At 42.4% G+C, this 26,330-nt stretch overlaps 2 protein-coding genes across 7 annotated transcripts in view; both read left to right on the plus strand.

The window, feature by feature from the left end:
* Positions 1–192: 192 nt before the first annotated feature.
* RMI2 (RecQ mediated genome instability 2) lies at positions 193–1,419 on the plus strand. The gene has a single exon (XM_079965798.1). The coding sequence runs from the start codon at positions 203–205 to the stop codon at positions 629–631; it is 429 nt and encodes a 142-aa protein (XP_079821924.1). The 5' UTR covers positions 193–202; the 3' UTR covers positions 632–1,419.
* Positions 1,420–2,993: 1,574 nt separating this feature from the next.
* TBC1D16 (TBC1 domain family member 16) overlaps positions 2,994–26,330 on the plus strand; it is a 69,812-nt gene continuing 46,475 nt past the window's right edge. For 5 of the 6 annotated variants that reach the window (XR_013835797.1, XM_079965418.1, XM_079965414.1 and 2 more), the window contains exons 1-2: positions 3,013–3,160; positions 8,639–8,730. The gene's annotated coding sequence lies outside the window, so the exon portion shown is untranslated. Of the gene's footprint in view, positions 3,161–8,638; positions 8,731–26,330 lie in introns of all 6 variants that reach the window. The other variant, XM_079965415.1, reaches the window with a different exon arrangement.

Raw genomic sequence — 26,330 nt, forward strand, 5'->3', positions numbered from 1 at the left:
GGAATACCAGCACAGTTTAATTTTAATCTATGGAGAACTTTGTGAGTCCACTCTTCTTTTTCCTCTCTCTATGGCCAACGAACCTGTGCGTCTGTTTCTGGTTTTTTTAAAACACCTTCAACTCTCGCGATATTACTGGAGGGCTCCGCCGGCCCGTCATCCTTTTCGCGGCGTGAAAATTGGCGGGAAAGAAGGCAGGGCCATGTCGGAAGATTCTCGCCTCGCCCAGTCGCTGCCGCTGCCGCCTGTGAAGGTCCTGGCCGCGCACCTGAGGCGGTGCCGCCGGGTCCCTGGCGGCCCGTGGCTGCTGGACCGGGAGGAGTACCGGCGCCCCGCTCTCGCCGTGTCGCTGGTGTGGCTTCAGGGCACGGTGCTGGCCGTGGAGGAAGGTGGCTCGACGGTGCGGCTGCAGGACGACAGCGGCCCTTTCGTGGCTCAGGGCGTGGAGAAGATCCCCAAGGGGCGGCCTTGCCTCAGCGCCGGGAAGTATGTGATGGTGATGGGCCTGGTGGTGTCTTGCAGCCCAGAGCCCACCATCCGAGCTGTGAAGATGACGGACCTTTCAGGCAACCCCCTGCACAGGGACATGTGGCAGCTGGAAGTGGAGGATTTGCATAGGCACGTTTTGTGATGGGAACAGTTTGTCAAAACTGCTTCTCAAAAGAACCCTGGAGGATGAAGAAGCACCTTTGGAATTTTTTTATTTTGCTAAATAAGATTCCTCTTGAACTTCCTTTAGGAGAACTTGGATTAACCAGCGGAATTTGACCTTGATTCATTTGCTGCAGGTGTGACAGAGCAATGGCGATGGAAATGCTTGCATCCCAACCCCCTTTTTGGAGGAGGGCTGTCGCTGATTCCCAATTAGTCAACTTGGGTCAAGTAATGTTAGCTTATCCGGTGGAGAATGCAGTTGTCACTGCTACGATAAAACATCCACAGTCAAGAATCTGGTTGCAGAACTTTGGGCTCTTCTTTCAGCCTGCACTTTCTCTGTATTACAACGCATCTAATGTTGAGTTGCCGATTTCACTACCAGTTGCAGTCCAGACATCTGACTTCAACTGTAACTCCTTGAACTGCTACATGAAGTCCATGCTGCTTTAAAATACTGTTTCCTCTGCCCCAGGACATATTTGGACTAATGGAGTTTCTGGACAGCTATACACATCTGGCTTCAGGGAGACACTTGCAAGATGGACGAAAGTTACAATAAAAACCTGACCCTATTATCAGCTTGATCATCTATGCTGACCATTTTCTGACAGGGGTCAGTGGGGTTCTTAATGGCTCGTGTTTCATGGAATTCAGCATCACAGCTTATGCATAATTGATGTGCCTTGTTTTGGAACTTGCCTTGTTTACTAATGTGTGACTATTGTGAGGTGTGGAGGTAGCTATTAAATAATCCACAATCTATTCCTGATTTTGAGGTAGTACTTTTTCCAAATAAAAAGAATGCAGGGTAGTTGCTGATGCATGCTGCTCTGGGGCATATTGTGTTTCAGCATAGAAGCACATACTAAGCACACATAGTATTTCTACATTGTCCAAATATTAAAGAATCATCTCTTGCCAACTACAGTGGTAGCTTGGGTTACATACACTTCAGGTTACATATGCTTCAGGTTACATACGCTTCAGGTTACATATGCTTCAGGTTACATACGCTTCAGGTTACAGACTCCGCTAACCCAGAAATGGTGCTTCAGGTTAAGAACTTTGCTTCAGGATGAGAACAGAAATTGTGCACCAGCGGTGCAGCAACAGCAGGAGGCCCCATTAGCTAAAGTGGTGCTTCAGGTTAAGAACAGTTTCAGGTTAAGAACGGACCTCCGGAACGAATTAAGTACTTAACCCGAGGTACCACTGTACTGGATTTAGTTATGCATAGTCCCTCTGGCTTGCTGCGACTCAACAGCATATCATGGAATCGAGTTTCCTTTCACTTCTGATGCTCAAACAAAAATGTTTATATTAACAGGTTTGGAATTGCTGAGTACTATTAACATACAAAGTGGTGGTCAGAGGATACTAACTCAATTTTCTGCAGATTCAATTTCCCAGGTATAAGTTGCACGTGCATATTTCTAGATATATACTTGGGTTAAAAAAAGAAGAATTCTGGAATAACTCAGTCACAGCATGAGCACTGAATAGTATGGAACAGAAATACAAGTTTTCCAATAAAGATATACTCAAAATAGAGGACATGAAATCTAGTTGCATAGTATTCAAAAGCGTAATCTCTAGGAGATGCAGCTATGCTGTAGTCCAAAGAGATGTGTATAGATTAACTTTTTAGTGCAACCTTTAACTAACAGTTCACCATGTATTATCACTATTATTCTGAGCAGACTGCAGAAAGAGAAGCATGAAACCCTGGCCAAGGCAATCACACTGAATGTATTTAAGTTCATGCAGTAGGTTTCTTTTAAAATGCTCAACTGCTGTGTAATTTAAGGTGGAACTTTATAGTGTGTGTGTGTGTTTCTCAAATACAAATTTGAATATGGAAGAAATATAATACAAAAAATCCAATTTGTCATTTTCTATAAAACCTCTTACAATTTTGGGTTGCTGAAGGCGCTTATTTTTTCATGCATCCTTGTTTTTGCAGCCCAGTGCTGTTAATCATTCTTAGGTTTTTCAAAGGACAGCGTAGTGTCTACAGAGTATGTTACTCATTTTTAAAAATAAATAAATAAATGGCCCAGGACGAGAAAGTCCACTTCAGTCTGCTCTTTACGCTGAAGCTTCTGGCTCTTGCAGCAAAGATGCAGAGGCGGGGAACGGGAGCGGGGAAAGGGTTGCGTATATTGTGCAGCAAAGCTTTTCCAGGATGCGAACGCAGCACGTCCCTGGAAACCGGACATAGGACAAAAGTCCCCCGTCTCCACGCGATGCCCTTCTGCCGGCCTAAGTATTTGCTCTTTCTATCCTCTCAGCCCGGAGCGGATCCGGGAAGGAAGGCTCTGTGGGCAGGGATAGGCAGATAGGGTGGGAGTGCCTAAGGGTAGCCGCGCCCACCTTCCCGCAGACCCTCCTCTCGCGCGGCGAGGATTTAGGAGGCGGCAGCGGCGGTGGCCTCTGCGTGAGAATTTGCCCTGCTGGGCTTTGGGGGGCGTGGGCGAGGCTGCTCTCGCGGTCTTTGCTCGAGGTGTGTATTCCCTGGGAAATAATAGCTTGTGGGAGGTGGGGAGCCGGTTCGATTTTGGGGTGGGGTCTTCATTCAGGCCCTGCGGTGGGTGAGCGGGGTGAATGGGATGTATTGCGGTGCTGGAGGAGGCGAGGTCGCGATGGCTTGATTCTGGGAAGGAGCTTCATCTCTCGGGGGTTGGCCCTTAGGGGGTGGTCTCCATCCTCTTGTAGGTTACCTGCTCAGGGCGCATGTGTTTTGACACTGGTGTCTATGGGGAAATTATGGTGGGAAGCATGCACTGTAAGTGGCTGTATAGACACTAGGGGTTGACCCTGAGGTTATATGTGCAGAGAAGCCAGTTGTTATACTAGCGAGGCAGGGAACTGAAGAGAGCCTGGTATTGTGAGCAGGGATTGGCCATTGGGTATTTGAAAGCTGCACACCATAGTGCTCTAGACAAGGGAAATGTAGTCTGAAGAGGAAGGAGATGAGTGTATGTCACTGTAGAAGGCTTATGATGAATACATGGGGAACATGCTTTCCTTTGGGGTAACTCTCCTAGGTACATCTATTTATATGTACTTTGTCTTTTTTGCAGTGCAATAAGCATATCCTTCTGTTATGTGACTGGCAGAGGAATGAATGTTTTTTTCTTGTTTTTTAAAGTACCTCTTCAGTCACACTAGATTACCCTGGGCTGGTATGCCAAGTTCCTCAGTTGCATTTGTATGTGGCATTCTTCTTTCACTGATTAACACTTAGAAATAATTCCTCTTGGCAGGGAAAGGGTGGGGAATGACACACAATACATGGTATTCTGGTGCAGAAAAGCTGTGAGTTAGACACGATCTCTCTCCCCCCCCCCCCCCCCCGCCCCAATCCCCACCTTCCTGGAACACAGTGGTGAAATTGGAACCTTTACTCGCTAGTTATTTGGCAGGATGTAGCAGCAATCAGTTTCTAAGAAGACATATGTAGGATGCCTGATGAAGATCCTGCTAGGTGATCCTCATGTTTCGTGTTATGCTTATTTTAAAAGCTTGCCTTGGCAGTTGTGTCAATATGTAAATGTCATGATTGGGGTGGGGTGGGGCAGGGAGAGCCCTTATGTGGAATAAAAAAGGTAAAGGGACCCCTGACCATTAGGTCCAGTCGTGGCCGACTCTGGGGTTGCGGCACTCATCTCGCTTTATTGGCCAAGGGAGCCGGCGTACAGCTTCCGGGTCATGTGGCCAGCATGACTAAGCCGCTTCTGGCGAACCAGAGCAGCGCACGGAAACACCGTTTACCTTCCTGCCAGAGCGGTACCTATTTATCTACTTGCACTTTGATGTGCTTTCAAACTGCTAGGTTGGCAGGAGCAGGGACCGAGCAACGGGAGCTCACCCTGTGGCAGGGATTCGAACCGCCAACCTTCTGATCGGCAAGTCCTAGGCTTTGTGGTTTAACCCACAACGCCACCCGCGTCGAATTGGGCATGCTTAACTGCATAGGATCAGGCTATTGATGAGCAGACCATTCTGCTCACTTTTTAATTTACAGAGCTTCTGCCAGCAGTGGAAGAGGTTGTGTCTTTCCTTTTCTCCCCACAACCTGAATACAATGAATAATTCATATTAGCCCGGGAGGCCATAAAGTATGGATCTCATAGCATATGGGGTCAATACCAATGTACAGTTGAGTCCCCAGGCTCAGAGCATAAAAGGCCACAAGCATAATAAGAGACATAGTCTCTCCTTTCTACCTAGTACAATTCGATTTTTGTGTAGTCATGTCCCATGTGTAGTTACAGTGGTACCTCAGGTTAAGTATTTAATTCATTCTGGAGGTCCGTACTTAACCTGAAACTGTTCTTAACCTGAAGCACCACTTTAGCTAATGGGGCCTCCTGCTGCTGCTGCGCCGCCAGAGCCCGATTTCTGTTCTTATCCTGAAGCAAAGTTCTTAACCTGAAGCACTATTTCTGGGTTAGCGGAGTGTGTAACCTGAAGCGTATGTAACCTGAAGTGTATGTAACCTGAGGTACCGCTGTATTTCTTCCTTCTCCAAACTTCTATGTTTAAATAACACAGGTGTTTCAATGCATTCAGGATATTACCAATGAAGTTTATTTTATTTAATATTTATTAATTGAATTTATATTCCCTATACCTGGGGGTCTCAGGGTGGTTCACAAAATAAAACGTTACAGCAACGTATGTCTAACAAGCTAATAGTCTTTTGGTCATGCATGCATTCTCTTGGAAGGCAGTTCCCTTTGGAAAGGGGAACAAATCTACGGGGAGCCATTCTCTCCTATTCATGCAGTACATAACATTCTACAGTAAGTATAGACTTGGCACAAGGAATTGGAATGGTTCTTCCGTTGTCCATATACTTGAAATAATAACTTCTAAGTAAGCTATTATTTAAAATAAGTCTTAAAGTACAGTTGATGGTGGAGAAGGTGTTAAAAGACAGAGTTGCTCTTCCTGTTACTAAGACGTGCACAAAAAAATCCCACTAGGGAAGTAGTTTGAAGGGGTGATGTGTCAGGAAGGAAGGTTTTAAAAACAAGCATGACTAGCCTGCGCCAAAAGTACAATGTAAAATTGGGTAGATATAAAACCATGCTTGCTAGTAAGTTAAAGGGAAAAGGCTGGCAGCAAAGTCCTTTGAGTTTAGGTGATGGTTTAAAAAAGGTTTTTCAGCAAGGAGCAATGCAAAGTTGCAAGAGGATTTCAGTTGAGGTGGAACCACAGCTGCAACATAGTTGTTGATGATGACAGGGCTGTAGCATGTGGTGGGTAGATTTGGAACATCAGAGAACCTGCTTACGCTGAGCAGAGGAGTTAGGCCCCTAGGAATGCACCTGTAAATACCAGGGCTGGGCTGAGGCTTTAGCACAGATTAGTCTTTGACGTACACGTTATAGGAGTTCGTCTCTCGCTTTGCACAAAGGGCAGTAATCAGGAGATCAAATGAGATGGTGGTTTGGTGAGTAGGAGATGAGCAAAGGCTTTTGACTCGGAAGACCAAGAAGTGGTACTGTATACTTAAGCAATCCCCAATTAACTTTTAAGTAGAGGAAGGGTGTTGGTGGTTTTAAGAGTTGGGAATGAAGTTAAGGAAAAGGCCAAGACCAGCTGAGGTACAGGACAGGAGTTGGACAGAGATTGCTGCACACACACAAGCACACGATTCCAGGACATCTTGTCCAGTGAATGTTCTAGGTGGGAGGAAGCTTCCTCATACTTTCTGCCAAGATTACAGTGGTTTTTGGAGGTTTGAGCCACCAGGCAGAAGCAAGCAAACAAGCAGTTAGGAAACATCACAGAGATCTCGCTGGAGTCAAGAATCCAGCAGTGGTTGAACTGGTGAACTGGAAGCAATAGATAGTCAGACTCAACAGGAGGCAAAGAGGAGAGATAGTCTGGATGAGGTGGGGTGCTGTGTTCCATTAAAGTTAGCAAACCAGGCATTCAAAGTTGTTTTCAAGCTGAGGATGTCAGAAAGACTGTCACCAGTATTGTGGTTGTAATATTGGTGGCTGTTTAATAGTTGCATGACACCTAATTGTGGAATAGCACCTTATAGAAAAATGGAACACTGGTATATATCCCTGGGTAGTTTTGAAAATAAAAGTATGTGAGTTTTGTTGCTGTGGACATTTTAAGGCAGTGTTTTTAAAGTTTGTACTTTCATAAAACCTTTTCCAAATCTATGTGCCTTTGGGTATCTGCCCAGAACCCCTGTGTATAAGATGTTTCACCCCAGAACACATTCATTTGGTGGTAACTGGTCAGACTTCTTGGGCCTTGCCATCATCCTGAGTGAAGGAGAACTCACCCCAACCTTCTTTACAGCTGCACATTTCAGGGCAAGATTGGTAACGATGCATAAGCCAACTTTGTAAAGAATCTTAATGTTCTAGAAAGCCCTGATAAGCGTCCAGGAAGCTCCAGGATTTCATAGAACGCAGCTTGACAACCACGGTGCTGAAGTGATGTGGAAGGTTTGTCAAGTGGTAGGTAAGCTGATGGCGCTGCTTGGACCAGATAATGAGAGCTGAGCTGGGGAGAAGTGAGCTGTGCTGATCTTCTTGTGTAAGAGCTCAGGCCTGACCTAACAAGGAAGTTTACTTAGCAGAGCAAAAGTTGATAACGTTCCTTCCTTAAAACATGATTTAATCAGCTTCCAGTGAGCTCATTCTTTTAAAGGACTTATTCATTTCTTTGAGTCATTTATTTGTACACGATTCTGGGCTGTGAGGTGCACGTTCACTGCAGTGCCAGAGCACTGTAGCTGGTCTAGAATATGTTATGTTTTGTAAATGGGTGATTGAGAAGCTATTGTGCTCAGCTCCTCAGGGTGTGCTCCTAAGAAGCAGAAATCCCTTGGGGGAATATTCTTCTCAAGAGGCTTGTCTGGTATGCCTCAAAAGGACTCTTGGATATCTGCTTGCTTGCTTGCTTACTTACTTACTTACCTACCGACCGTATTTTTCGCTCTATAACACACACCCGACCATAACACGCACATAGTTTTTAGAGGAGAAAATCCATAGGCATGCCACCCGTAGGCATTCCCTCCATAACACGCACAGACATTTCCCCTTACTTTTTAGGAGGAAAAAAGTGAGTGTTATGGTGCAAAAAATACGGTATTTATTTATTTATTTATTTATTTATTTGGTAACTTGATCTTCTGCCCGTGTGGCAGTTTATTTATTGGGGTCAAATCCTTAATAAAGCTCAACAAGTTCAATCCTCAGCAACTTTGATCAGCCCTCATGCATGTTCACTTCATCAAATCTGCCCCTCTTTAGTAATAATAGTAGTAGTAGTAATAATAATAATAATAATAATAATAATTAATTTATTTATTATTTATACCCCACTCATCTGCCTGGATTTCCCCAGCCACTCAGGGCGGCTTCCAACTGAATATTAAAAACAATACAGCATCAGACATTAAAAACTTCCCTAAACAGGGCTGCCTTCAGTTGTCTTTTAAAGGTAAAATAGTTGATTATTGCCTTGACATCTGCTGGGAGGGCGTTCCACAGGGCAGGCGCCACTACTGAGAAGGCCCTCTGCCTGGTTCCCTGTAACCTCCCTTCTCGCAGTGAGAGAACTGCCAGAAGGCCCTAGGCATTGGACCTCAGTGTCCGGGCTGAACGATGGGGGTGGAGACAGTCCTTCAGGTATACAGGACTGAGGCTGTTTAGGGCTTTAAAGGTCAGCACCAACACTTTGAATTGTGCTCAGAAACGTTTGGGCACCCCTTCTCTAAGAGGTCTGTAGATTATCTTGAGAGAGATTGTCCATGTTTAAACTTCCTCTGGAGTGAATAACCACCAGTTATTGTGCACCATATATATATATATATATATATATATATATATATACATATGCAAGGTTTCTTTCATCCTTTACTTCACAAAGTACATTATAATCTGTGTTCAGTCTTGCAACCACCCTTGTGAAGTAGGTAACTTCTGATCCCATTTTACAGGTGACACTGTACAATGAGTTGTAGCTGCTGTGATCAATGCCAGCGGAAGCACAGTCCTTTGCACGGCTTTGGCACTCTCTTGGGCAAGAGAGGTGAGTAGCGCTTACTCATGCTGCTGTTTCCAGAAAACCTCCCCTAAGTTGTGCGGTGCACAGTATTAAAGGGGTGGTGGAGGATCTGGACCACTGTACTAAAGCCACTGTACTAAAGCCAGTGTGGAGACTGAGCTACAATTCAGTCTCTGGTTCTAATTTCATCCCAGTCACAAACTCGCTAGGAGACCCATCTCCCCATCTGCAGCATGGGAATAGCAGGGCTGCCCTACCTTGCAGGGTCGTTGCAAGGGTTACCGCAAGATAATGAATGTCAAGTGCATTGCTGAGCACCCATAAAGTGCTGCGTAAATACTAATTGAAATTCTGCAGCTGTTTCTTCCCTTGCAACAATACAGTTACACTTTGCAAACAGCAATAGTCAATATTTGGATTTGCCCCGTCAGAAACTTGATTAGCTGAGGGCAGGGAATGAAGGCGTGCAGGGGCTAGGATCTTCCAGATACCGTCCCAGATGGGAGTGCCCATTGTTTTAACAGTTCCTGGGAAGTAAGACTCGCCGCGCGCCCCCCCCCCCCAAGAAATATAGTCTCCTTGGCACTGATGCTTTCCATTGTCGTGTTTTCTCTCCTTCCCTCCCTTTTTTTTTGTTTGCCTTGCAAATATAGCAAAGTACTTTGTGAATTCAGAAACAGTGACTACTTGATAGAGATGAAATTGCCATGGTTGCCCCTTGTTTTAGTAATGTCTTTGGCTGCAATCCTAAACCCACTTACATGGGAATAAGCCCCATTGAATTCAGTAGCACTTATTTCTGAGTAGATATGGTTAGAATTGAATAGTTAGTTAGATTACTGTATTTCCTTATATGTAAAGCTGATTTTGGGGGGGAGGAAAAAGTCTTGGGAAACTTGAATGATCCAGCCGTAATATTGCTAGTCCTTAAGCATCTACACTAGCTTCTGGTGTATATGGGATGTAATTCAAAGTGCTGTTTTTGACCTTTAAAGTTCAAAGCACATTGGTGTCAGGATATCTAGAAGACCATTTTCTTCTGTATGAACCTACCTGTTAGCTGAGGTCTTCATATTGGGCCCTTCCCATCTTTGAAGGTCAGGCAGCTATCTATTGAGGAACAGGGCTTTTTTGTGGTGGTGCTATATCTATGGAATATCTTCCCAAATGAGCTCTTCTTTGGTGCCTTACTTATTGGCAACAGGTTAAAAACTGTTTTATCCTCTCATTGTTATGGGCAGTCATACTTTGCCCTTTTTGCTATGATTTTACTGGTTGCTTTCCACTGCTGCTTCTTTTGTTTAGTCTTTTGTGCATTTGCTGTTTATAAGCTACCTGGATTTCATCGGGTTTTAAATTGTATCCCTTGGATGCCTGGAAAGCCATTTGCTGAAAATGCAGGATATAAATATTTGTGTGGTTTTTTTTTAAGGAAACAAATAACTAAAGAAGGAAGTGTATTGCATACTTGAGTTTTAGGTTCTTCATTTTCTTGCACGTGATGTTAGAGGAAGCACCGACTATGCTTTCGTTGCAGTTACAGTAAGAACTCAAAAGTTCTTGTATGTAACCTGTTAAGTCCCCCTCCCCTCACAACCAGCAATGAAGCCAGGCATCCCAGTTCCTGCTGCATCCATATTTGATACGGGACCATTCTTCCTCACACTTGGCTTGTAGCAAAACTCTTTATCAAATACAGCTCCCTCTTCTGAATATGCCTTTCGATTCCATGGCAGCTCTTGGGACCTCTGCACTGCTGCAGTAATTTCTATTGTGTAATTTTAATGGTATGGCCACACTCCTTCGTCTTGATTAGAGAAATGCTTGATTAGAGAAATGCAAAATAAATTGGTTTGCAATATTAATTCTTTGAATCTTCTGCTTATACCCATCTGCCCCCGTGCTTTTCACAGTCCTTTTTATCTTTTCTCTTACTGTTCTTTGTTTCTGTGCTAAATTTGTAATGGGGAAATTTTAAGAAGAGCTGTGCATATCTATATTTCCCATTTCCCATCCCCCCCCCCTTCTGACTTTCCCATAGTTGGCTGGGGAGTTGCATAAATCTTCAGTGCTTTGCTGCAGGAAGCATGCTGCCTTGCATGGCTTTCAAACATTACTGGGTTCTTGTAACTGTGCCAAGTCTTCAATAAGAAATCCATCCTCCCAGCCAGACCATTCCCAAAAGCCATTCCTCTTTCTGATAAAGAAGAAACGTGCAGCCGGAGCAAGTGAGCAGCCCTGCCAACAGGATCTTCGGCTGTTTGTTCAAAAGGGATGGGCCTTAGAAGAAAGCAGCCAACTGTTTCTGCTGGCCCAGGCACTTCTTTGCTGATGAGAAGGCCTGGGGGTTATCCAGTTGCTGCCTGCCTCCAGGGGCATTGCCCATGAACGTAGCCAGTAGCTGACTGGAAGTACGCTGTGGGCTGCAGCACAGGTGTTCAGCAGTAGCAGTAGCAGCAGCTGAGTGTGGGAGGAAATTAATAGGGCATGAGCAATTATTATTTTTTAAGGCAGCTGGGATTTTATTTCACCGCACATGATTGCATCACAGGTGGGGGAGAGCACTGAAGGGCCAGCTTCACAAATTGCTTGCTGTTTCCAAACATGAGGAACTGGACTCTCCAAACCTGAAATTTCTGCAGTACGTGATTTAAAACAGGAATTGTTTTAGAGCGTGATGCCACAGCACTAATCTCCTGTCTGCACCAAGGCCTTGCATCATGTTTACTTGGGAATATGCCCCAAGAAGTGTCTGTCTTCAGAACCTGCAGTGTAGGCATGCTCTGCGCATTACTTGGAGCAGTGCGGTCGCTTCCATGTTACTCTGGGGTTCCTCCTACACAGTTCAGGTGAACTGTGTGCACTTACATTGTTGACATGCTGTGCACCTCCCAAAAGAGAATACAGTGGTACCTCAGGTTAAGAACTTAATTCGTTCCGGAGGTCCGTTCTTAACCTGAAACTGTTCTTAACCTGAAGTACCACTTTAGCTAATGGGGCCTCCCGCTGCCGCCCGCCACCGGAGCACGATTTCTGTTCCCATCTTGAAGCAAAGTTCTTAACCCGAGGTAATATTTCTGGGTTAGTGGAGTCTGTAACCTGAAGCATATGTAACCTGAAGCGTATGTAACCCGAGGTACCACAGTACCATACTTTTCCATGTATAAGATGCCTCCATGTATGTGATGACCCCTATTTATTTGAACCCAAAATTAAGAAAACAAAACCCTAAACCAGAAGTGAAAATCTGGATGAGCGGTGGCAGCAAGTTGTTGATCTTTTTTGGGGCGATCACCCTCAAAGTTTCCAGCATGAGGTGCGCATGCAGTTGCAGTGCACCGTGGTGCAGAATCAAAGGCAGCAGTTGGGGCACCACATACTCTCCCTCAGTGGCAGCTGCTGCTGCAGGGAAGCAAGGGGAAGGAGGTTCCCAAGCAGGATACCAAGGAAAAGGCAGGGGAAGGCAGCACCCACTCTGTGCTGGGCCATGCCGTCGAGCAAACTGAGCTGAGGACGGTGGTGAGTGGGCTGGGGGCAGGGTGGGAGTCTGAGAGGGGAAGAGGAAAAAAAGGAAAGAGCAAGGAAAGGCAGCTATGCTGCATTCCTATTTTTAGATTTTGATTCATGTGGAAATTGTTTTCCATTGAGTTGTGTATTTTTTAGATGTGGTTTAATTATTGTTTATGACTTTTTAAATTATGTAAATCTTGTCATGTTGTAAGCCGCCTTGAGCATTGTTTTTAACTATGGAAAGGCAGCATACAAATAAAACGATGATGATGAGGCAGGTTGCAGTGGCAGCTGCTCTCGCTCCGGTGGTCGAGCCAGCGAGCGCTTCAGGAGACTGCAGGAGGAACCACCTCAGCCCGCCCAAGCCAAAATCCCGGACATATGCCTAAATATTTAAAAAATCCCTTCAAATGCCCATGTTCCGTGCACAAGACAACCCCCAATTTTTTACTGTTTTTTTTAGTCTTATACATGGAAAAATACGGTACGTTGCTTCTGTGTTTTGTAAACATGATGCACGCCTGAGCCATGTGGAAAGAAGGCTATGCATTGCTGGGATGCAGTGGCATTAACCATAGAAGCGGAGCAACCATGCTGTGCCTGCTAATACATGCATAGGAGCACAGGAATCTGCCTTACACAGAGTCGGACCATTGGTTTACTTAGCTCCATGTTGCCTGTACCAGTTTTCCCCAGCCTCCAGGTGTTGGTGGACTGCAACTCTCATCACCCATGGCCATTAAGCTATGCTTTTTGGGACTTATGGGAGATGGAGTCCATCATGTCTGAAAAGCATCAGGCTGGGAAGGCTGGTCTACTGTAGCAGGCAGCAGCTCACCAGGGTTACAGACAGGGGTCTTTCACCTTCCCAAACTAGAGAGACCAGACTGAACCTGGGACCTTCTGCAGGAAAAGCAGGTCCACTACTGCTTATCTGTGGCCCTAATGGCTTGGAGTTGGTGCAACCACTTTTCTCCTCCCGGCCTGATAAGCCCTGCGTTCTCTGAAATGTAGTATTCGTGTCATATGCTATCTTGGGTTTCCCAAGCACTGTCATTCAGAGGTTCTTATGCCTGTTGAACAACACCCTTTGTGTGTAGCAAGAGAGATTAAGTTCAGTGTAGGGAGAGACTTCCGGTTAGCACCATCGCTCAATGGCGGATTTCCTTTTTTTTTTATAAATATTTTTATTAATTTCCAATTTTTAACAGAAACAAAAAACAACAGAGAAAACAAACAAACAAAAAACTCATATTTTCATAACCTTATTTTCATAACCCTCTTTTCCCGGACTTCCCCATACCTTTCCCTTTTTGCATCCTTAGTTTAGTACCATTATTCAGCAACCTATCTTACCCAATTAAATAAAAATTTATCCTCTTTCTCTATTCCACCCTAAATTTTAAACCCAATTATCGCTGCAATTCTACGTCTTCTTTTCCCTCAGCATTTTAACACTCCTCAGTTTTATAATAATTCTTAAGATACATCTTAAATTTCTTCCAATCTTCTTCCACAGTCTCTTTCTCTTGGTCGCGGATTCTGCCGGTCATTTCTGCCAGTCCCATAAAGTCAATCACTTTCGCCTGCCATTCCTCCAGCGTGGGTAGCTCTTGTGTCTTCCAATACTTTGCTAGAAGAATCCTTGCTGCCGTAGTAGCGTACAAAAAGAAATTCTTATCCTTCTTCGGCACCAACTGGCCGACCATACACAAGAGAAATGCCTCTGGTTTCTTGTTAAAGGTGCACTTAAGCACTTTCTTAATTTCATTATAAATCATTTCCCAGAAGGCCTTAATCTTTGGGCAGGTCCACCAAAGGTGGAAAAAGGTACCCTCAGTCTCTTTACATTTCCAGCATTTGTTATTGGGCAAATGGTAAATCTTCGCAAGCTTGACTGGGGTCATGTACCACCTATAAATCATTTTCATAATGTTTTCTCGTAAGGCATTGCATGCCGTAAATTTAATACCTGTGGTCCATAACTGCTCCCAGTCAGCAAACATAATGTCATGACCTATGTCCTGTGCCCATTTAACCATAGCAGACTTCACTGTCTCATCTATTGTATTCCACTTCAACAGCAAGTTGTACATTCTTGATAAATTCTTAGTATTGGGTTCTAACAATTCTGTTTCCAATTTCGATTTCTCCACCTGGAAACCAATTTTCCTGTCTTGTTTGAAAGCCTCCATTATTTGAAAATAATGGAGCCAATCTCGTACCTTGGACTTTATTTTCTCATAACTTTGTAATTTAAATTCACCACCTTCTTGTTCTAAAATCTCAGAGTATTTCGGCCAATTGGTTGTCATATTAAGTTTCTTTACTTCCTTAGCCTCCATAGGTGAAAGCCACCTGGGAGTTTTGTTTTCCAGTAAATCTTTATACCGTATCCATACATTATATAGTGCTTTCCTGACAATATGATTTTTGAAACCCTTATACACTTTAACCTTGTCATACCAGATATATGCATGCCAACCAAAATTATTGTCAAATCCTTCCAAATCTAGAATGTCTGCATTTTCAAGAAGTAGCCAATCTTTTAACCAGCAAAAAGCTGCCGATTCATAGTAAAGTCTTAAGTCCGGCAGGGCAAACCCCCCTCTTTCTTTAGAGTCGGTAAGTATCTTAAACTTAATTCTGGGCTTTTTGCCCTGCCAGACAAATTTAGATATGTCTTTCTGCCACTTCTTGAAACAGTCCAGTTTATCAACAATTTGTAATGTCTGAAACAAAAATAACATTCTAGGCAATACATTCATTTTGATCACAGCAATTCGACCTAACAAGGAAAGCTTCAGGTTTGACCATATTTCTAAATCTTTCTTTATCTCAGTCCAGCACTTGTCATAGTTGTCCTTAAATAAGTTCACATTCTTAGATGTCATGTTAATCCCCAGGTATTTTACACTCTTTGCCACCACTAACCCAGTTTCCTCTTGGAATCTTTCCCTTTCAACATTTGTTAAGTTCTTTTCCAATACCTTGGTTTTTTGTTTATTCAACTTAAATCCTGCGACCTGGCCAAATACTTGAATTAATTCCAAAGCTCTTTTGGTACTAGTGTCTGGCTCTTGCAAGGTCAGTACTAAATCATCTGCAAAAGCCTTTAATTTGTAATGTCTGGCTCCGACCTGAATCCCTTTTACCAGCTGATCTCCCCTAATCATATTTAACAGGACCTCCAGGACCGATATAAAAAGTAATGGGGATATTGGGCACCCCTGACGTGTCCCTTTTTCTATAGGTAGTTCATCCATAACCACATTATTTACAATTAACTTCGCCTTTTGCTCAGAATAAATTGCACTTATACCATTTTCAAACCTTTGGCCTACCCCCATCCCATGGAGATTCTTTTTCATAAATTTCCAAGATATATTGTCAAAGGCTTTCTCCGCGTCCACAAAAATTAAAACTGCCTTCGTATTAATGTTCACTGTCAGCATTTCTATAATGTCAATTATATTCCTTACATTAGTAGATATATGCCTACCCGGGAGAAAGCCTGCCTGGTCTTTATGAATCTCCTCCACCAGCACCTTCTTTAGTCTTTTTGCCAAAATGTCTGCAAAAATTTTGTAATCCACATTAAGTAGTGATATAGGGCGGTAGTTCTTGATCTGTTTTTTATCAACCTCAGTCTTTGGTATAAGTGTGATGAAGGCTTCTTTCCACGTCTCAGGTGCCCTTTTCCCCTCTAATATCTCGTTGCAAACCTCCTTAAGTGGCTGAATTATCCAGTCTTTCAAAGCTTTGTAATATCTGGAGGTTAGTCCATCTGGCCCTGGAGATTTCCCCAATTGCATGTTTTGAATGGCACCCTCGATTTCTTGTTCAGTTATTTTCTCATTTAAAAACGCTGTACTTTGTTGCGAAATTTTTTGTAATCCATATTTCTTAAGAAATTCTTCAATATCTCTTTCGTTTTCCGGCCCTTGTGCATACAGTCTTCTGAAATAGCTCTGAAAACAGTTGCTGATCTCATTTGGTTTCGAAATATTCTTTCCATCTACCTCCAAACTTGTAACTGTGTTCAATTTCAATCTCTTCTTCAATTGCCATGACAGGAGTTTCCCACATTTATCTGCCGATTCAAATGTCTTTTGTCTCATTCGTTTAATTTTCCATTCAATCTCCTGATTCATCAATTCCATATATTGCTTCTGATACAGTTTGATTTGTCTCAAGATCTCATGTGACTTTGGGTTGGATCTCAGTTTCTTTTCACTGTCTTTTATCCTTTCCAAAATTTTATCTTTCTTCTCCTGTTGTTTCCTCCTTTTCAAGGAGTTCTGCTGTATCAAGAAACCCCTCATCACGGCCTTGCTTGCGTCCCAGATCACTCGTTTCTCCACTTCTGTCCTTAGATTTATCTCAAAATAGTCCTTCAAAGTCTTTTGGGCCTTTTGGTACACCTCTGGATCTTTAAATAGGGTGTCATTCATTCTCCATCTGAAAGAGCCAGCTGTTGTTGTTCTCATTTCCATCTTTACTGCGTTGTGGTCGGAGCATGTCTTTGGGCAGATTTCCACTTTCTTTATCTTAGGAGCCATCCCACTAGTAATCCATATTTGATCTATTCTTGTCCAGGTCATCTGTGATTCTGAAAAGAATGTTCCCTCCCTCTCGAGAGGATTTCTTATTCTCCAAATGTCGATCAAGTCCAAGTTGTCAGTCATTTCAAAAAAAGTCTTAGGTAGTCTCCCGTCCTTGGAGATCACCTGTCTTTGCGCTTTGTCCATGTTTGTAGAGACAACCCCGTTCATATCGCCTAATAAAATCACCTTGTAATCCAGATAATTTGTTAATGTCTCATGTAATTTCTTATAAAATTCTGCCTTCCCTTCATTTGGTGCATAGATTCCAAATATCAAAATTTTTTCTCCTTGGGTCTGTATCTCAATTGCCAAGATTCTGCCCTGTTCATCTTTAAAAATCTGTCTTGGAGCCAATTTCTCTTTTGCGTATATCACCACTCCTCTTTTCTTGACTTTATCTGATGAAATGAATTCTTGTCCCAATCTTTTATTTATAAGAAGTCTTCTGTGTGCTCTTGTCACGTGGGTTTCTTGTAAGCAAATCAGATCCAATTGTTCTTTCTTCAAAATATGAAAAACCTCACGCCTTTTCCTGGGAAGGTTCAGTCCATTACAATTCCAAGTTAAGATTTTCAGAGACATTGTTAATTAGTTACCTCCAACTGCACCCTGCAGCTGTTCTTCGTCCGTTGGTGATTTGAGTCCAAATGTCAAGTTCCCCAGGTCTGTGTCTGCAGTTGAATTGAGGACCCCTTTCACCAGGTCTTCTCCGTATTTATGTAGGAACTGTTCTTTATCTTGTATAGTTTTTATCTTGACTTTCTTTCCTTGGAAGTTGAAAGACAAACCGTGTGGAAATTCCCACCTGAAGGGTACGTTGTTCTTTTTCAGCAGGTCCACCAGAGTCTTGAACTGAGTTCTCACCTCCAAAATGTATTTTGGAATATCCCTGTAGATTTGCACAGAGACGTTTTGAATCTGAAGTGTTTTCTGGTAATGCAAATTAAGTATCTTGTCTCTCTCCTCTTTCGACCTCAATGTAATCAGGCAATCCCTTGGAATCTTCCTGCCTTGCCTTCTACCCAATCTGAAGGCGGTTGTAATCTCAAATTCTGTTCCCTCTAGATTTTCCTGCCAAAAGTCTGAAATTTCTTTTGTGAGAAAGTCCACTAGGTTGTCCCCCTCACTCTCAGGAACCAACCTAAGTCTTAAGTTCTTCTCCTTACGCTGCATGTCCCATAAGGAAAGGGTCGCCTCATGCTGGTCAAGCCTCCTACAAACAGGAACTAAATTTTCCTGTGTAGATTCCGCAGTAGATTTAGCCTCTTCTGCAATTTTCCTTATTGTGGCGTTCTCCTCTACCAACTGTTGTATAATCTGTGTATTAGACGTTACGCTCTTCGTGTTTAATTCCAATTTTGCCGTTAGATCTGCCAATTGCTTAGTATTTTCTGTACTCTGTTTATTCAGTCTTTCTAAAGATTCATTTATCTTCAATAATGCCTGCGTCACTGACTCCATGAATGCACTTATTCCCTTTTCCTGTCCACCTGGGCCTGTTGGCAATAGTCCTGATAAAGAGCCCCTTTTCTTTTGTGCTGCCTTAGCCTTGGATCTTGTTGCTATCTCATCTACAGGGCCGCTCATGTCCCAAGGTCGTTCTCACAGGAACAGGTTTGAATGGAAAAAGCCAGTGACTAACAATCGTGTTGCAACTGTTACTTCCAGCCCTCTAGAGGGAGCTGAGACCTTCAAAACAGCAAAGAAACAATGAATCCAAAAGTCCTCAGAGGGAAAAGTTACTAAAAACTTCTCTCAGCCTTTTAGTTGCAACCATATAATTTTTACAAAGTCTCAATAAATTGTAGCAAGTAAAGTCTCCTCTTTGCAATGTCTTTGACAGCTCCCTGTCAAAATGTATCACTCAGGCAGTCCGTTCCCAAGGATGGAGTCTGCGGTAGATTGTCCTTTAAAAAGTTTCCCTGCAGGTTTCCTTTCTTTTTCACCCCCCCCCCCGTTCCTGCTCCCTAGGGGGGAGGACTTAAATCAATGCTGGGGTTGATCCTTTTTTTTTTAAAATTCCCTTAAAAGATATCAATTGCAGCTTACCAAGTCCGTTGCTTTAGCAATCATGCAATCTGGGGAAGGCAGACTTCCTTTGTTTACCGTCCCCACTTTCGGCCGAATTTTAAAAGAAATTAAATTTAAAGTCCCGAAAGGGTTGCCAATCCTACTCACGGGAATCTCTTTCAGTCCAAATAACAGGAAGAAGTCAGCGCTCTCCGCTAATGGCGATGCGGCTTCACTCCGCGAGCTGGGTAGCGACTCTCAGCTCAGCGCTCCCCCGATGCTCCTCCGGAGCCTTTAAAAAGGCTCTTTCGCAGTAAAAGGGGGCGCAAACGATGCCCACCGAGTCTCCTTGTTCACAGGCTTCCGCGCCTGTGATTTTAGGGGTCCCCGCTTCGCCGCAGCGGTCAGACCCGAACTCGCGGAGCAGCTCTCTCTCCGGAGCACGGAGAGCGAGCCGCCATTAGCGCCGGCGCCAACCGGAAGTCCCAATGGCGGATTTCCCTTGGAGCTCCTGAGGGGAATCGGCTCCGCGGGTTCAGGTCCCGCAGCTACGGCGAAGCGGGGACCCTTAAAAGTCACAGGCACGGAGCCTGTGAACCGGAGACTCGGTGGGCACCGTTTGTGCCCCCCCGAAGCTGCGAAGAAGCCTTTTTAAAGGCTTCGGAACGGCAGCGGGTGTGTGGCGTGGGGCTGAGAGTCGCTCGTACCCAGCCTGCGGAGTGAAGCCGCGTCGCCATTGACGGAGAGCGCTGACTTCGTCCTATTTTGATTTGGAATAAAAGAAACTAACATCCGTGAGTAGGACAAAAATTTAAGGACTAATTGGGAGCTAAAGTCATTGAATTTGGATACCGAAACGGAAAAGGGCTAAAAAGGAAGTCTACCTTTCCGCTCTCAGTAAGATCAAAGCAAAGAATTTCTGAGCTTTAACTTTGAAGTTCTCTTTGAAAACTAAATCATTGATCAAAAGACTGGGACCCTTCTCCCCCCGCGGGCAGGAGTGGGGGGAAGAGACTGTATTTTAAATTGCTTCAAATTGCCTGCCTTTATAGAAGGAAAAAATTTATTCCGCTGTGCTCTGACCCTGGAGTGGACTGCCGGAGAGGGAAGCTGGCTGTTGACTGTTACTGAGCTAAAGTTACAAAGTTGTCTTAAATTGTATTTTAAAAAGATACACTCTTGCTAGAACTGTTGGGACTTTGTTTCAATCTGCCAAGGACTAATATTGTGGCCTTTTGAGAACTTTTGTGAAACTTTGAAGGCTTTGGGAACTGTTTTGAATGCTTTGGGAATATTTTACATGAAAGAGTGTCCCCATTTTAAAACTGTAAAGAGAAGAATAGTTACTTTCGCCCTATGGAGGAATTTGGCTCAACTACAGCCATAGAGTGGAACTTAGTTTGCAGCTGAGAAAAGGGAGATATGACTGTGGGAATGACCTTGACTGTAAGATACGGTTATGGCAAGTGATCAAGACAAAGGAGAGTCACAGGAAATAATTTTGAGGTCTGGTAAACAATACGGAACTGACTCTCTCATGAAAAGGAGGCCCTCTGCATCTGGAGCCTCTGGGGCAGCTGCTATTCCACAAGAAAAGACAAAAGTCATGTCTGAGGAGGCACTCTCGAAACTGCTGGGAAAAATAAATGAATCTTTAGACCAGCTAAAAAAGCAAGGTGCAGAATTAAAAAAGCAAGGTGCTGAAACAAGTAAACAAGTTGCTGAATCCAGTAAACAAGTTGCCGAAACAAATAAAACAGTAGCAGAGATCTCAGGAAAAATCGACATTAATACTAAAAGTATAATTGAACTTGGAAATAAAGTGAATTCTAACACAGAATATATCGGAAAGCTACTTGAGGAATCATCCACCATTAGGAAGATAGCCGAGGAAGCTAAAGAGATTGCAATTGCAATGGACGAAAGGTTCCCACCGGTCATCAAGAAGTTGGGGGACCATGATTTGGCGCTCTCGATGATTGAGATGCAGAGGAAGGAGAGGAATCTAAGGATCAGAGCAATACCTGAGAGTGAAGGAGACAACCTGGTGGACTATCTAACAAAAGAGTTTTCGGAGTTTTGGCAAAAGGATTTGGAGAAGGAAGAATTTAAGATAGAGAGTGCATTCAGACTTGGTACACGGCAAAGAAGGAATAAACCAAGAGACTGTTTGGTAACGTTAAGATCAAAAGAAGAGAGGGATAAAATCTTGGATTTGCACTACCAGAGAACTCTACAAATTGAGGATTCCTTCGTGGAAATTTTCAAGGATATTCCAAAGCAAATTTTGGATGCTAGAAGTCAGTTCCAGAACTTGGTGGTGTTACTAAAAAGGAATAGCATACCATTCAGGTGGGAATTTCCTCAAGGCTTATCTTTTAAGTATAAGGGAAAGAAAAGGAAAATAAAGACGGCGGAAGACAAAGACAAGTTCTTACATCAACACGAAGAAGATCTCTGCAAAGGGGCGGAATCGGAACAAGACTATCCTGGAGGAGGAACCCTGGACAAAGACAATTTACCACACAGATTGAAACCACCGACAGAGGAAGAAGAACTACTAGGAGCAGTAGGAGGAGAAGATAAATAGACTGATCATGGCTCTGCAACTTCTAAGTTGGAATTGTAACGGTCTAAACATTCCCCGGAAGAGAAAAAATGTCTTTCACATATTAAAAAAAGAACAATTGGACTTGATTTGTTTACAAGAAACTCATGTGACGAGGTTACACAGGAAATTACTTATTAATAAAAGACTGGGACAAGAATTTATTTCATCAGACAAAGTCAAAAAAAGAGGAGTGGTAATATATGCAAAGGAAAAATTGCAACCGAAACTAAAATTTAAAGATGAACAAGGAAGATATCTGGCAATTGAAATTCAAGTTCAAGGAGAGAAATTTTTGATTGTGGGAATTTATGCACCAAATGAGGGGAAAGTTGAATTTTTTAAGAAGCTGCATGAGATACTGATGGACTATATGGACATAAACTTAGTATTGATGGGAGATATGAATGGAGTAGTATCGACCAATATGGACAAAGCTCAAAGACAGGTAGTTACAAAAGATGGAAGACTGCCAAAAATCTTTTTTGAAATGACTGACAATATGGATTTAGTGGACATCTGGAGAACACTACACCCACTTGAAAGAGAGGGAACCTTCTATTCTGAAGCTAAAATGACATGGACTAGAATTGACCAAATATGGGTCACTAGAGGAATGGCACCTAAGATAAAAAAAGTTGAAATCTGCCCAAAGACTTACTCCGACCACAATGCGGTAAAGATGGTGATGAAGTTAACAACAACTGGTACCTTCAGATGGAGGATGAATGACACCCTATTCAGAGATGAAGAAGTTTGTAAAAAGGCTCAGAAAACTCTAAAAGATTATTTTGAAATTAACATGAGGACCAATGTAGAAAAAAGAATTATTTGGGACGCAAGCAAAGCAGTGATGAGAGGATTTTTGATACAACAGAATGCAATTAAAAAGAAAAGCCAGAATGAAAAGAAAGAGAAAATCTTGGAAAAGATAAAAGAGGGAGAAAGGAAATTGAGATCAAAGCCAAAATCACAGGATATCCTGAAAGAAATTAAATTATATCAGACACAATATATGGAGCTGATGAATCAAGAAATAGAGTGGAAAATCAAGCAAATGAGACAGAAGACCTTTGAATCGGCTGATAAATGTGGTAAACTGCTGGCTTGGCAAATAAAAAAGAGACAAAAATTGAATACAGTTACAAATTTAGAAGTGGATGGAAAGAACATTTATAAACCAACAGAAATTAGGGATTGCTTCCAGAAATATTTTTAACAATTGTATAAACAAGGTCCTCAGAGAGATATGGATATAGAACAGTTTTTGGAGAAAAATGGACTGAAAAAGATTTCTCAGGAAAGTAAAAGGATTTTGAATCAGAAAATAACAGAGCAAGAAATAGAAGGTGCCATTCAAAATATGGCATTGGGCAAATCTCCAGGACCGGATGGATTGACTTCTAAATACTATAAGATTTTGAAAGAGTGGTTAATACAACCTTTGAAAGAAGTATGTAATGAAATTTTGGAGGGAAAGAAGGCACCAGATACGTGGAAAGAGGCTTTCATCACACTTATACCGAAGACTGAGACAGAAAAGACTCAACTTAAAAACTACCGCCCAATCTCCTTATTAAATGTGGATTATAAAATTTTTGCTGACATTTTAGCGAAAAGGTTGAAAGTAGTTTTGATGGAGGAGATACATAGGGACCAAGCAGGCTTTCTCCCGAGAAGACATTTATCAGATAATGTAAGGAACATAGTTGATATTTTGGAAAAATTGGAAGTGAACATTAATACTAAAGCTGTTCTGATATTTGTGGACGCTGAGAAAGCTTTTGATAATATTTCGTGGAGTTTTATGATAAAGAATCTTCGGGGGATGGGGGTAGGTCAAGGGTTTGAAAATTGTATAAGTGCGATATATTCTGAACAAAAAGCAAAACTAATTGTAAACAATGTGGTTACAGAAGAACTTCCTATAGAAAAAGGGACACGTCAGGGGTGCCCAATCTCTCCATTACTTTTTATATTGGTCCTAGAGGTTTTGCTGAACATGATTAGAAAGGACCAGTTGGTTAAAGGAATACAGGTCGGAGCTAAACAATATAAGTTGAGAGCATTTGCAGATGACTTAGTACTTACGTTTCAAGAGCCTGAATCTAGTACCAAAAGAGTATTAGAATTAATTCAAGAGTTTGGTCAAGTAGCAGGATTTAAACTAAACAAGTTTAAAACGAAGGTTTTGGAGAAAAATCTAACAGTATTGGAGAAAGAAAAGTTTCAGAATGAGACAGGGTTAACTGTGGTTAAGAAAGTGAAATATTTGGGGATAAATATGACATCTAAAAATTTGAATTTATTTAAAGATAATTACGAGAAAACCTGGATGGAAGTAAAAAAAGACTTAGAAATTTGGTCAAATATGAAGTTTTCCTTGTTGGGTCGAATTTCAGTTATAAAAATGAATGTATTGCCTAGATTGTTGTTTTTGTTCCAAACATTGCAAATAGTGGATAAGATGGACTGTTTCAAGAAATGGCAGAAAGATATTTCTAAATTTGTCTGGCAGGGCAAGAAGCCTAGAATAAAATTTAAGATATTAACTGATGCGAAAGAAAGGGGCGGATTTGCCCTGCCAGACCTTAAACTGTACTATGAATCAGCAGCTTTTGCTGGTTGAAAGAATGGCTACTTCTGGAGAATACTGACATTTTGGATTTAGAAAGTTTTGATAATTTTTTTGGATGGCATGCATATCTGTGGTACGACAAGGTAAAAGTTCACAAGGGTTTTTAAAATCATATTGTCAGGAAAGCATTATATAATGTCTGGATTAGATATAAAGATTTGCTGGAAAGTAAAACTCCAAGGTGGTTGTCGCCAATGGAGGCAAAAGCTGTTAAAAAACTAAATATGGAGGTCAATTGGCCGAGATATTGGGAAATTTTGGAGCAAGAGGGAGACAGATTGAAATTGCAAAGTTTTGACAAGTTAAAAGGGAAAGTGAGAGACTGGCTTCATTACTATCAGATAATGGAAGTCTTTAAATTAGACAGGAAAGTTGGCTTCCTGGTGGAAAAATCAAAAATAGAAACTGAATTGTTAGAGCCCAGTACTAAGAATTTGTCAAGAATGTATAATTTGCTGTTGAAATGGAACACACAAGATGAAATGGTTAAATCTGCAATGATTAAATGGGCGCAGGATATTGGTCATGACATTATGTTTGCTGACTGGGAAAAGTTATGGACCACCGGGATGAAATTTATGGCATGTAATGCCTTGAGAGAAAATATTATGAAAATGATTTATAGGTGGTACATGACCCCAGTCAAACTTGCAAAAATCTATCATTTGCCCGAGAATAAATGTTGGAAGTGTAAAGAAACAGAAGGAACATTTTTTCACCTTTGGTGGACGTGCCCAAGGATTAAGGCTTTCTGGGAACTGATCTATAATGAACTGAAAAAGGTACTTAAGTACACTTTCCCTAAGAAACCAGAGGCCTTTCTCCTGGGCATGGTCGGCCAATTGGTGTTAAAGAAGGATAGAACCTTTTTTATGTATGCTACAACAGCAGCAAGAATACTCATCGCAAAGTACTGGAAGACACAAGACCTACCCACCGTGGAAGAGTGGCAGACGAAAGTGATTGACTATATGGGATTGGCAGAGATGACGAGCAGAATCCGAGACCAGGGAAGAGCAATGGCGGAAGAAGATTGGACAAAATTTAAAGATTATTTAAAGAAATACTCAAAAATTAGTGAATGCTAGATTGATGTTGAATGAGAAAAATAGGGGTTAACAGCAATAATGGTTAAGTTAAAGAAAATGAGTGTTATTATAATTAAGTTGAAAGTAAGGGAGGGATTTGTTAATTAATTAATTCGATACGAGAATGCAGAAAGGGGAGGTATGAGGAAGTCGGGAGAGTAAGGAATATGAAATTAAGAGTGTGAAATTATACATATTGTATGTTTTTCTATTGTTATGTTTTGTGTGTTATGATAAAAAGCTGTGGAAAATTTAATAAAAATTATTATAAAAAAAAATTAAGTTCAGTGTAGGATCAGGTGGCATATTTGTTTGCTTTTAGATCCTCATCGTGGGCAAAAAAACCCAAAACCCTTTTCATGTTCAGCAGCTATTTTGCTTTTGCTCAGCAAAAGCTGGTGATAACGCGAGGCTGCTTTTCATTCCATAAGGGGGTCAATCTACTGCTGCTTCAGGCCCCTGGAGAAAATAGCTGGGAAAACATGTGAGTTTGTGCCTGAGCAGGCCAGATTCCCCCCCCCCACCTCTTTCTTCCAGAGGAAATGCTGCCTTTGCGTCCCCCCCCCCCCCCGTGGATGCATCTGCTGCTCCCTGACTCTGCCAGTAAGAGGCTACTACATCATGACACTGTCACACAAGCTCAACAATACACAAGGCTTGCTGCACATTACAGGGGAACAACATGGCTGCAAGCAGTTTTGCTTCTCTCCTCAGAAGTGTGAGCATCTTCGTTTTGTCTGCGTTTTTCAGTGAGACGAGAGATATACATGGATCAAGAGCTTTTGAGCCTGGTTTGACCTGGAAGTGTGTGTTTGGCAGTGGTGGAGAGTAGCATGTGAAATTTCAAAGATGTCTTGGTGAAATAACCGGGTCACCTTATCAGAATGTTTAAGGAATATACTCCTCCATAAGGATGATGGGATGCACTTTCTGAAAACCAGCATCTTAAGAGCTGCCCTCTGGCAAATTACTCTCAAATCTGTGTAGTTCCTTAACATGCTTCCTCACTTGAACCCTGGTAAGGAAGTGCTGCAGCCATTGTAGTGCCAGGTGCATGGTACAGATGGAATAGGCTTTAATTCATAGAATCATAGAATCATAGAGTTGGAAGAGACCACAAGGGCCACCGAGTCCAACCCCCTGCCAAGCAGGAAACACCATCA

This window comes from Podarcis cretensis (assembly GCF_951804945.1).
Source record: "Podarcis cretensis genome assembly, chromosome: 2".
Classification (NCBI taxonomy): Eukaryota; Metazoa; Chordata; class Lepidosauria; order Squamata; family Lacertidae; genus Podarcis; species Podarcis cretensis.

Bases quoted from the DNA above. Each gene is read 5' to 3' on its own strand.
- RMI2 (XM_079965798.1), top strand. From the start codon at position 203: ATGTCGGAAGATTCTCGCCTCGCCCAGTCGCTGCCGCTGCCGCCTGTG.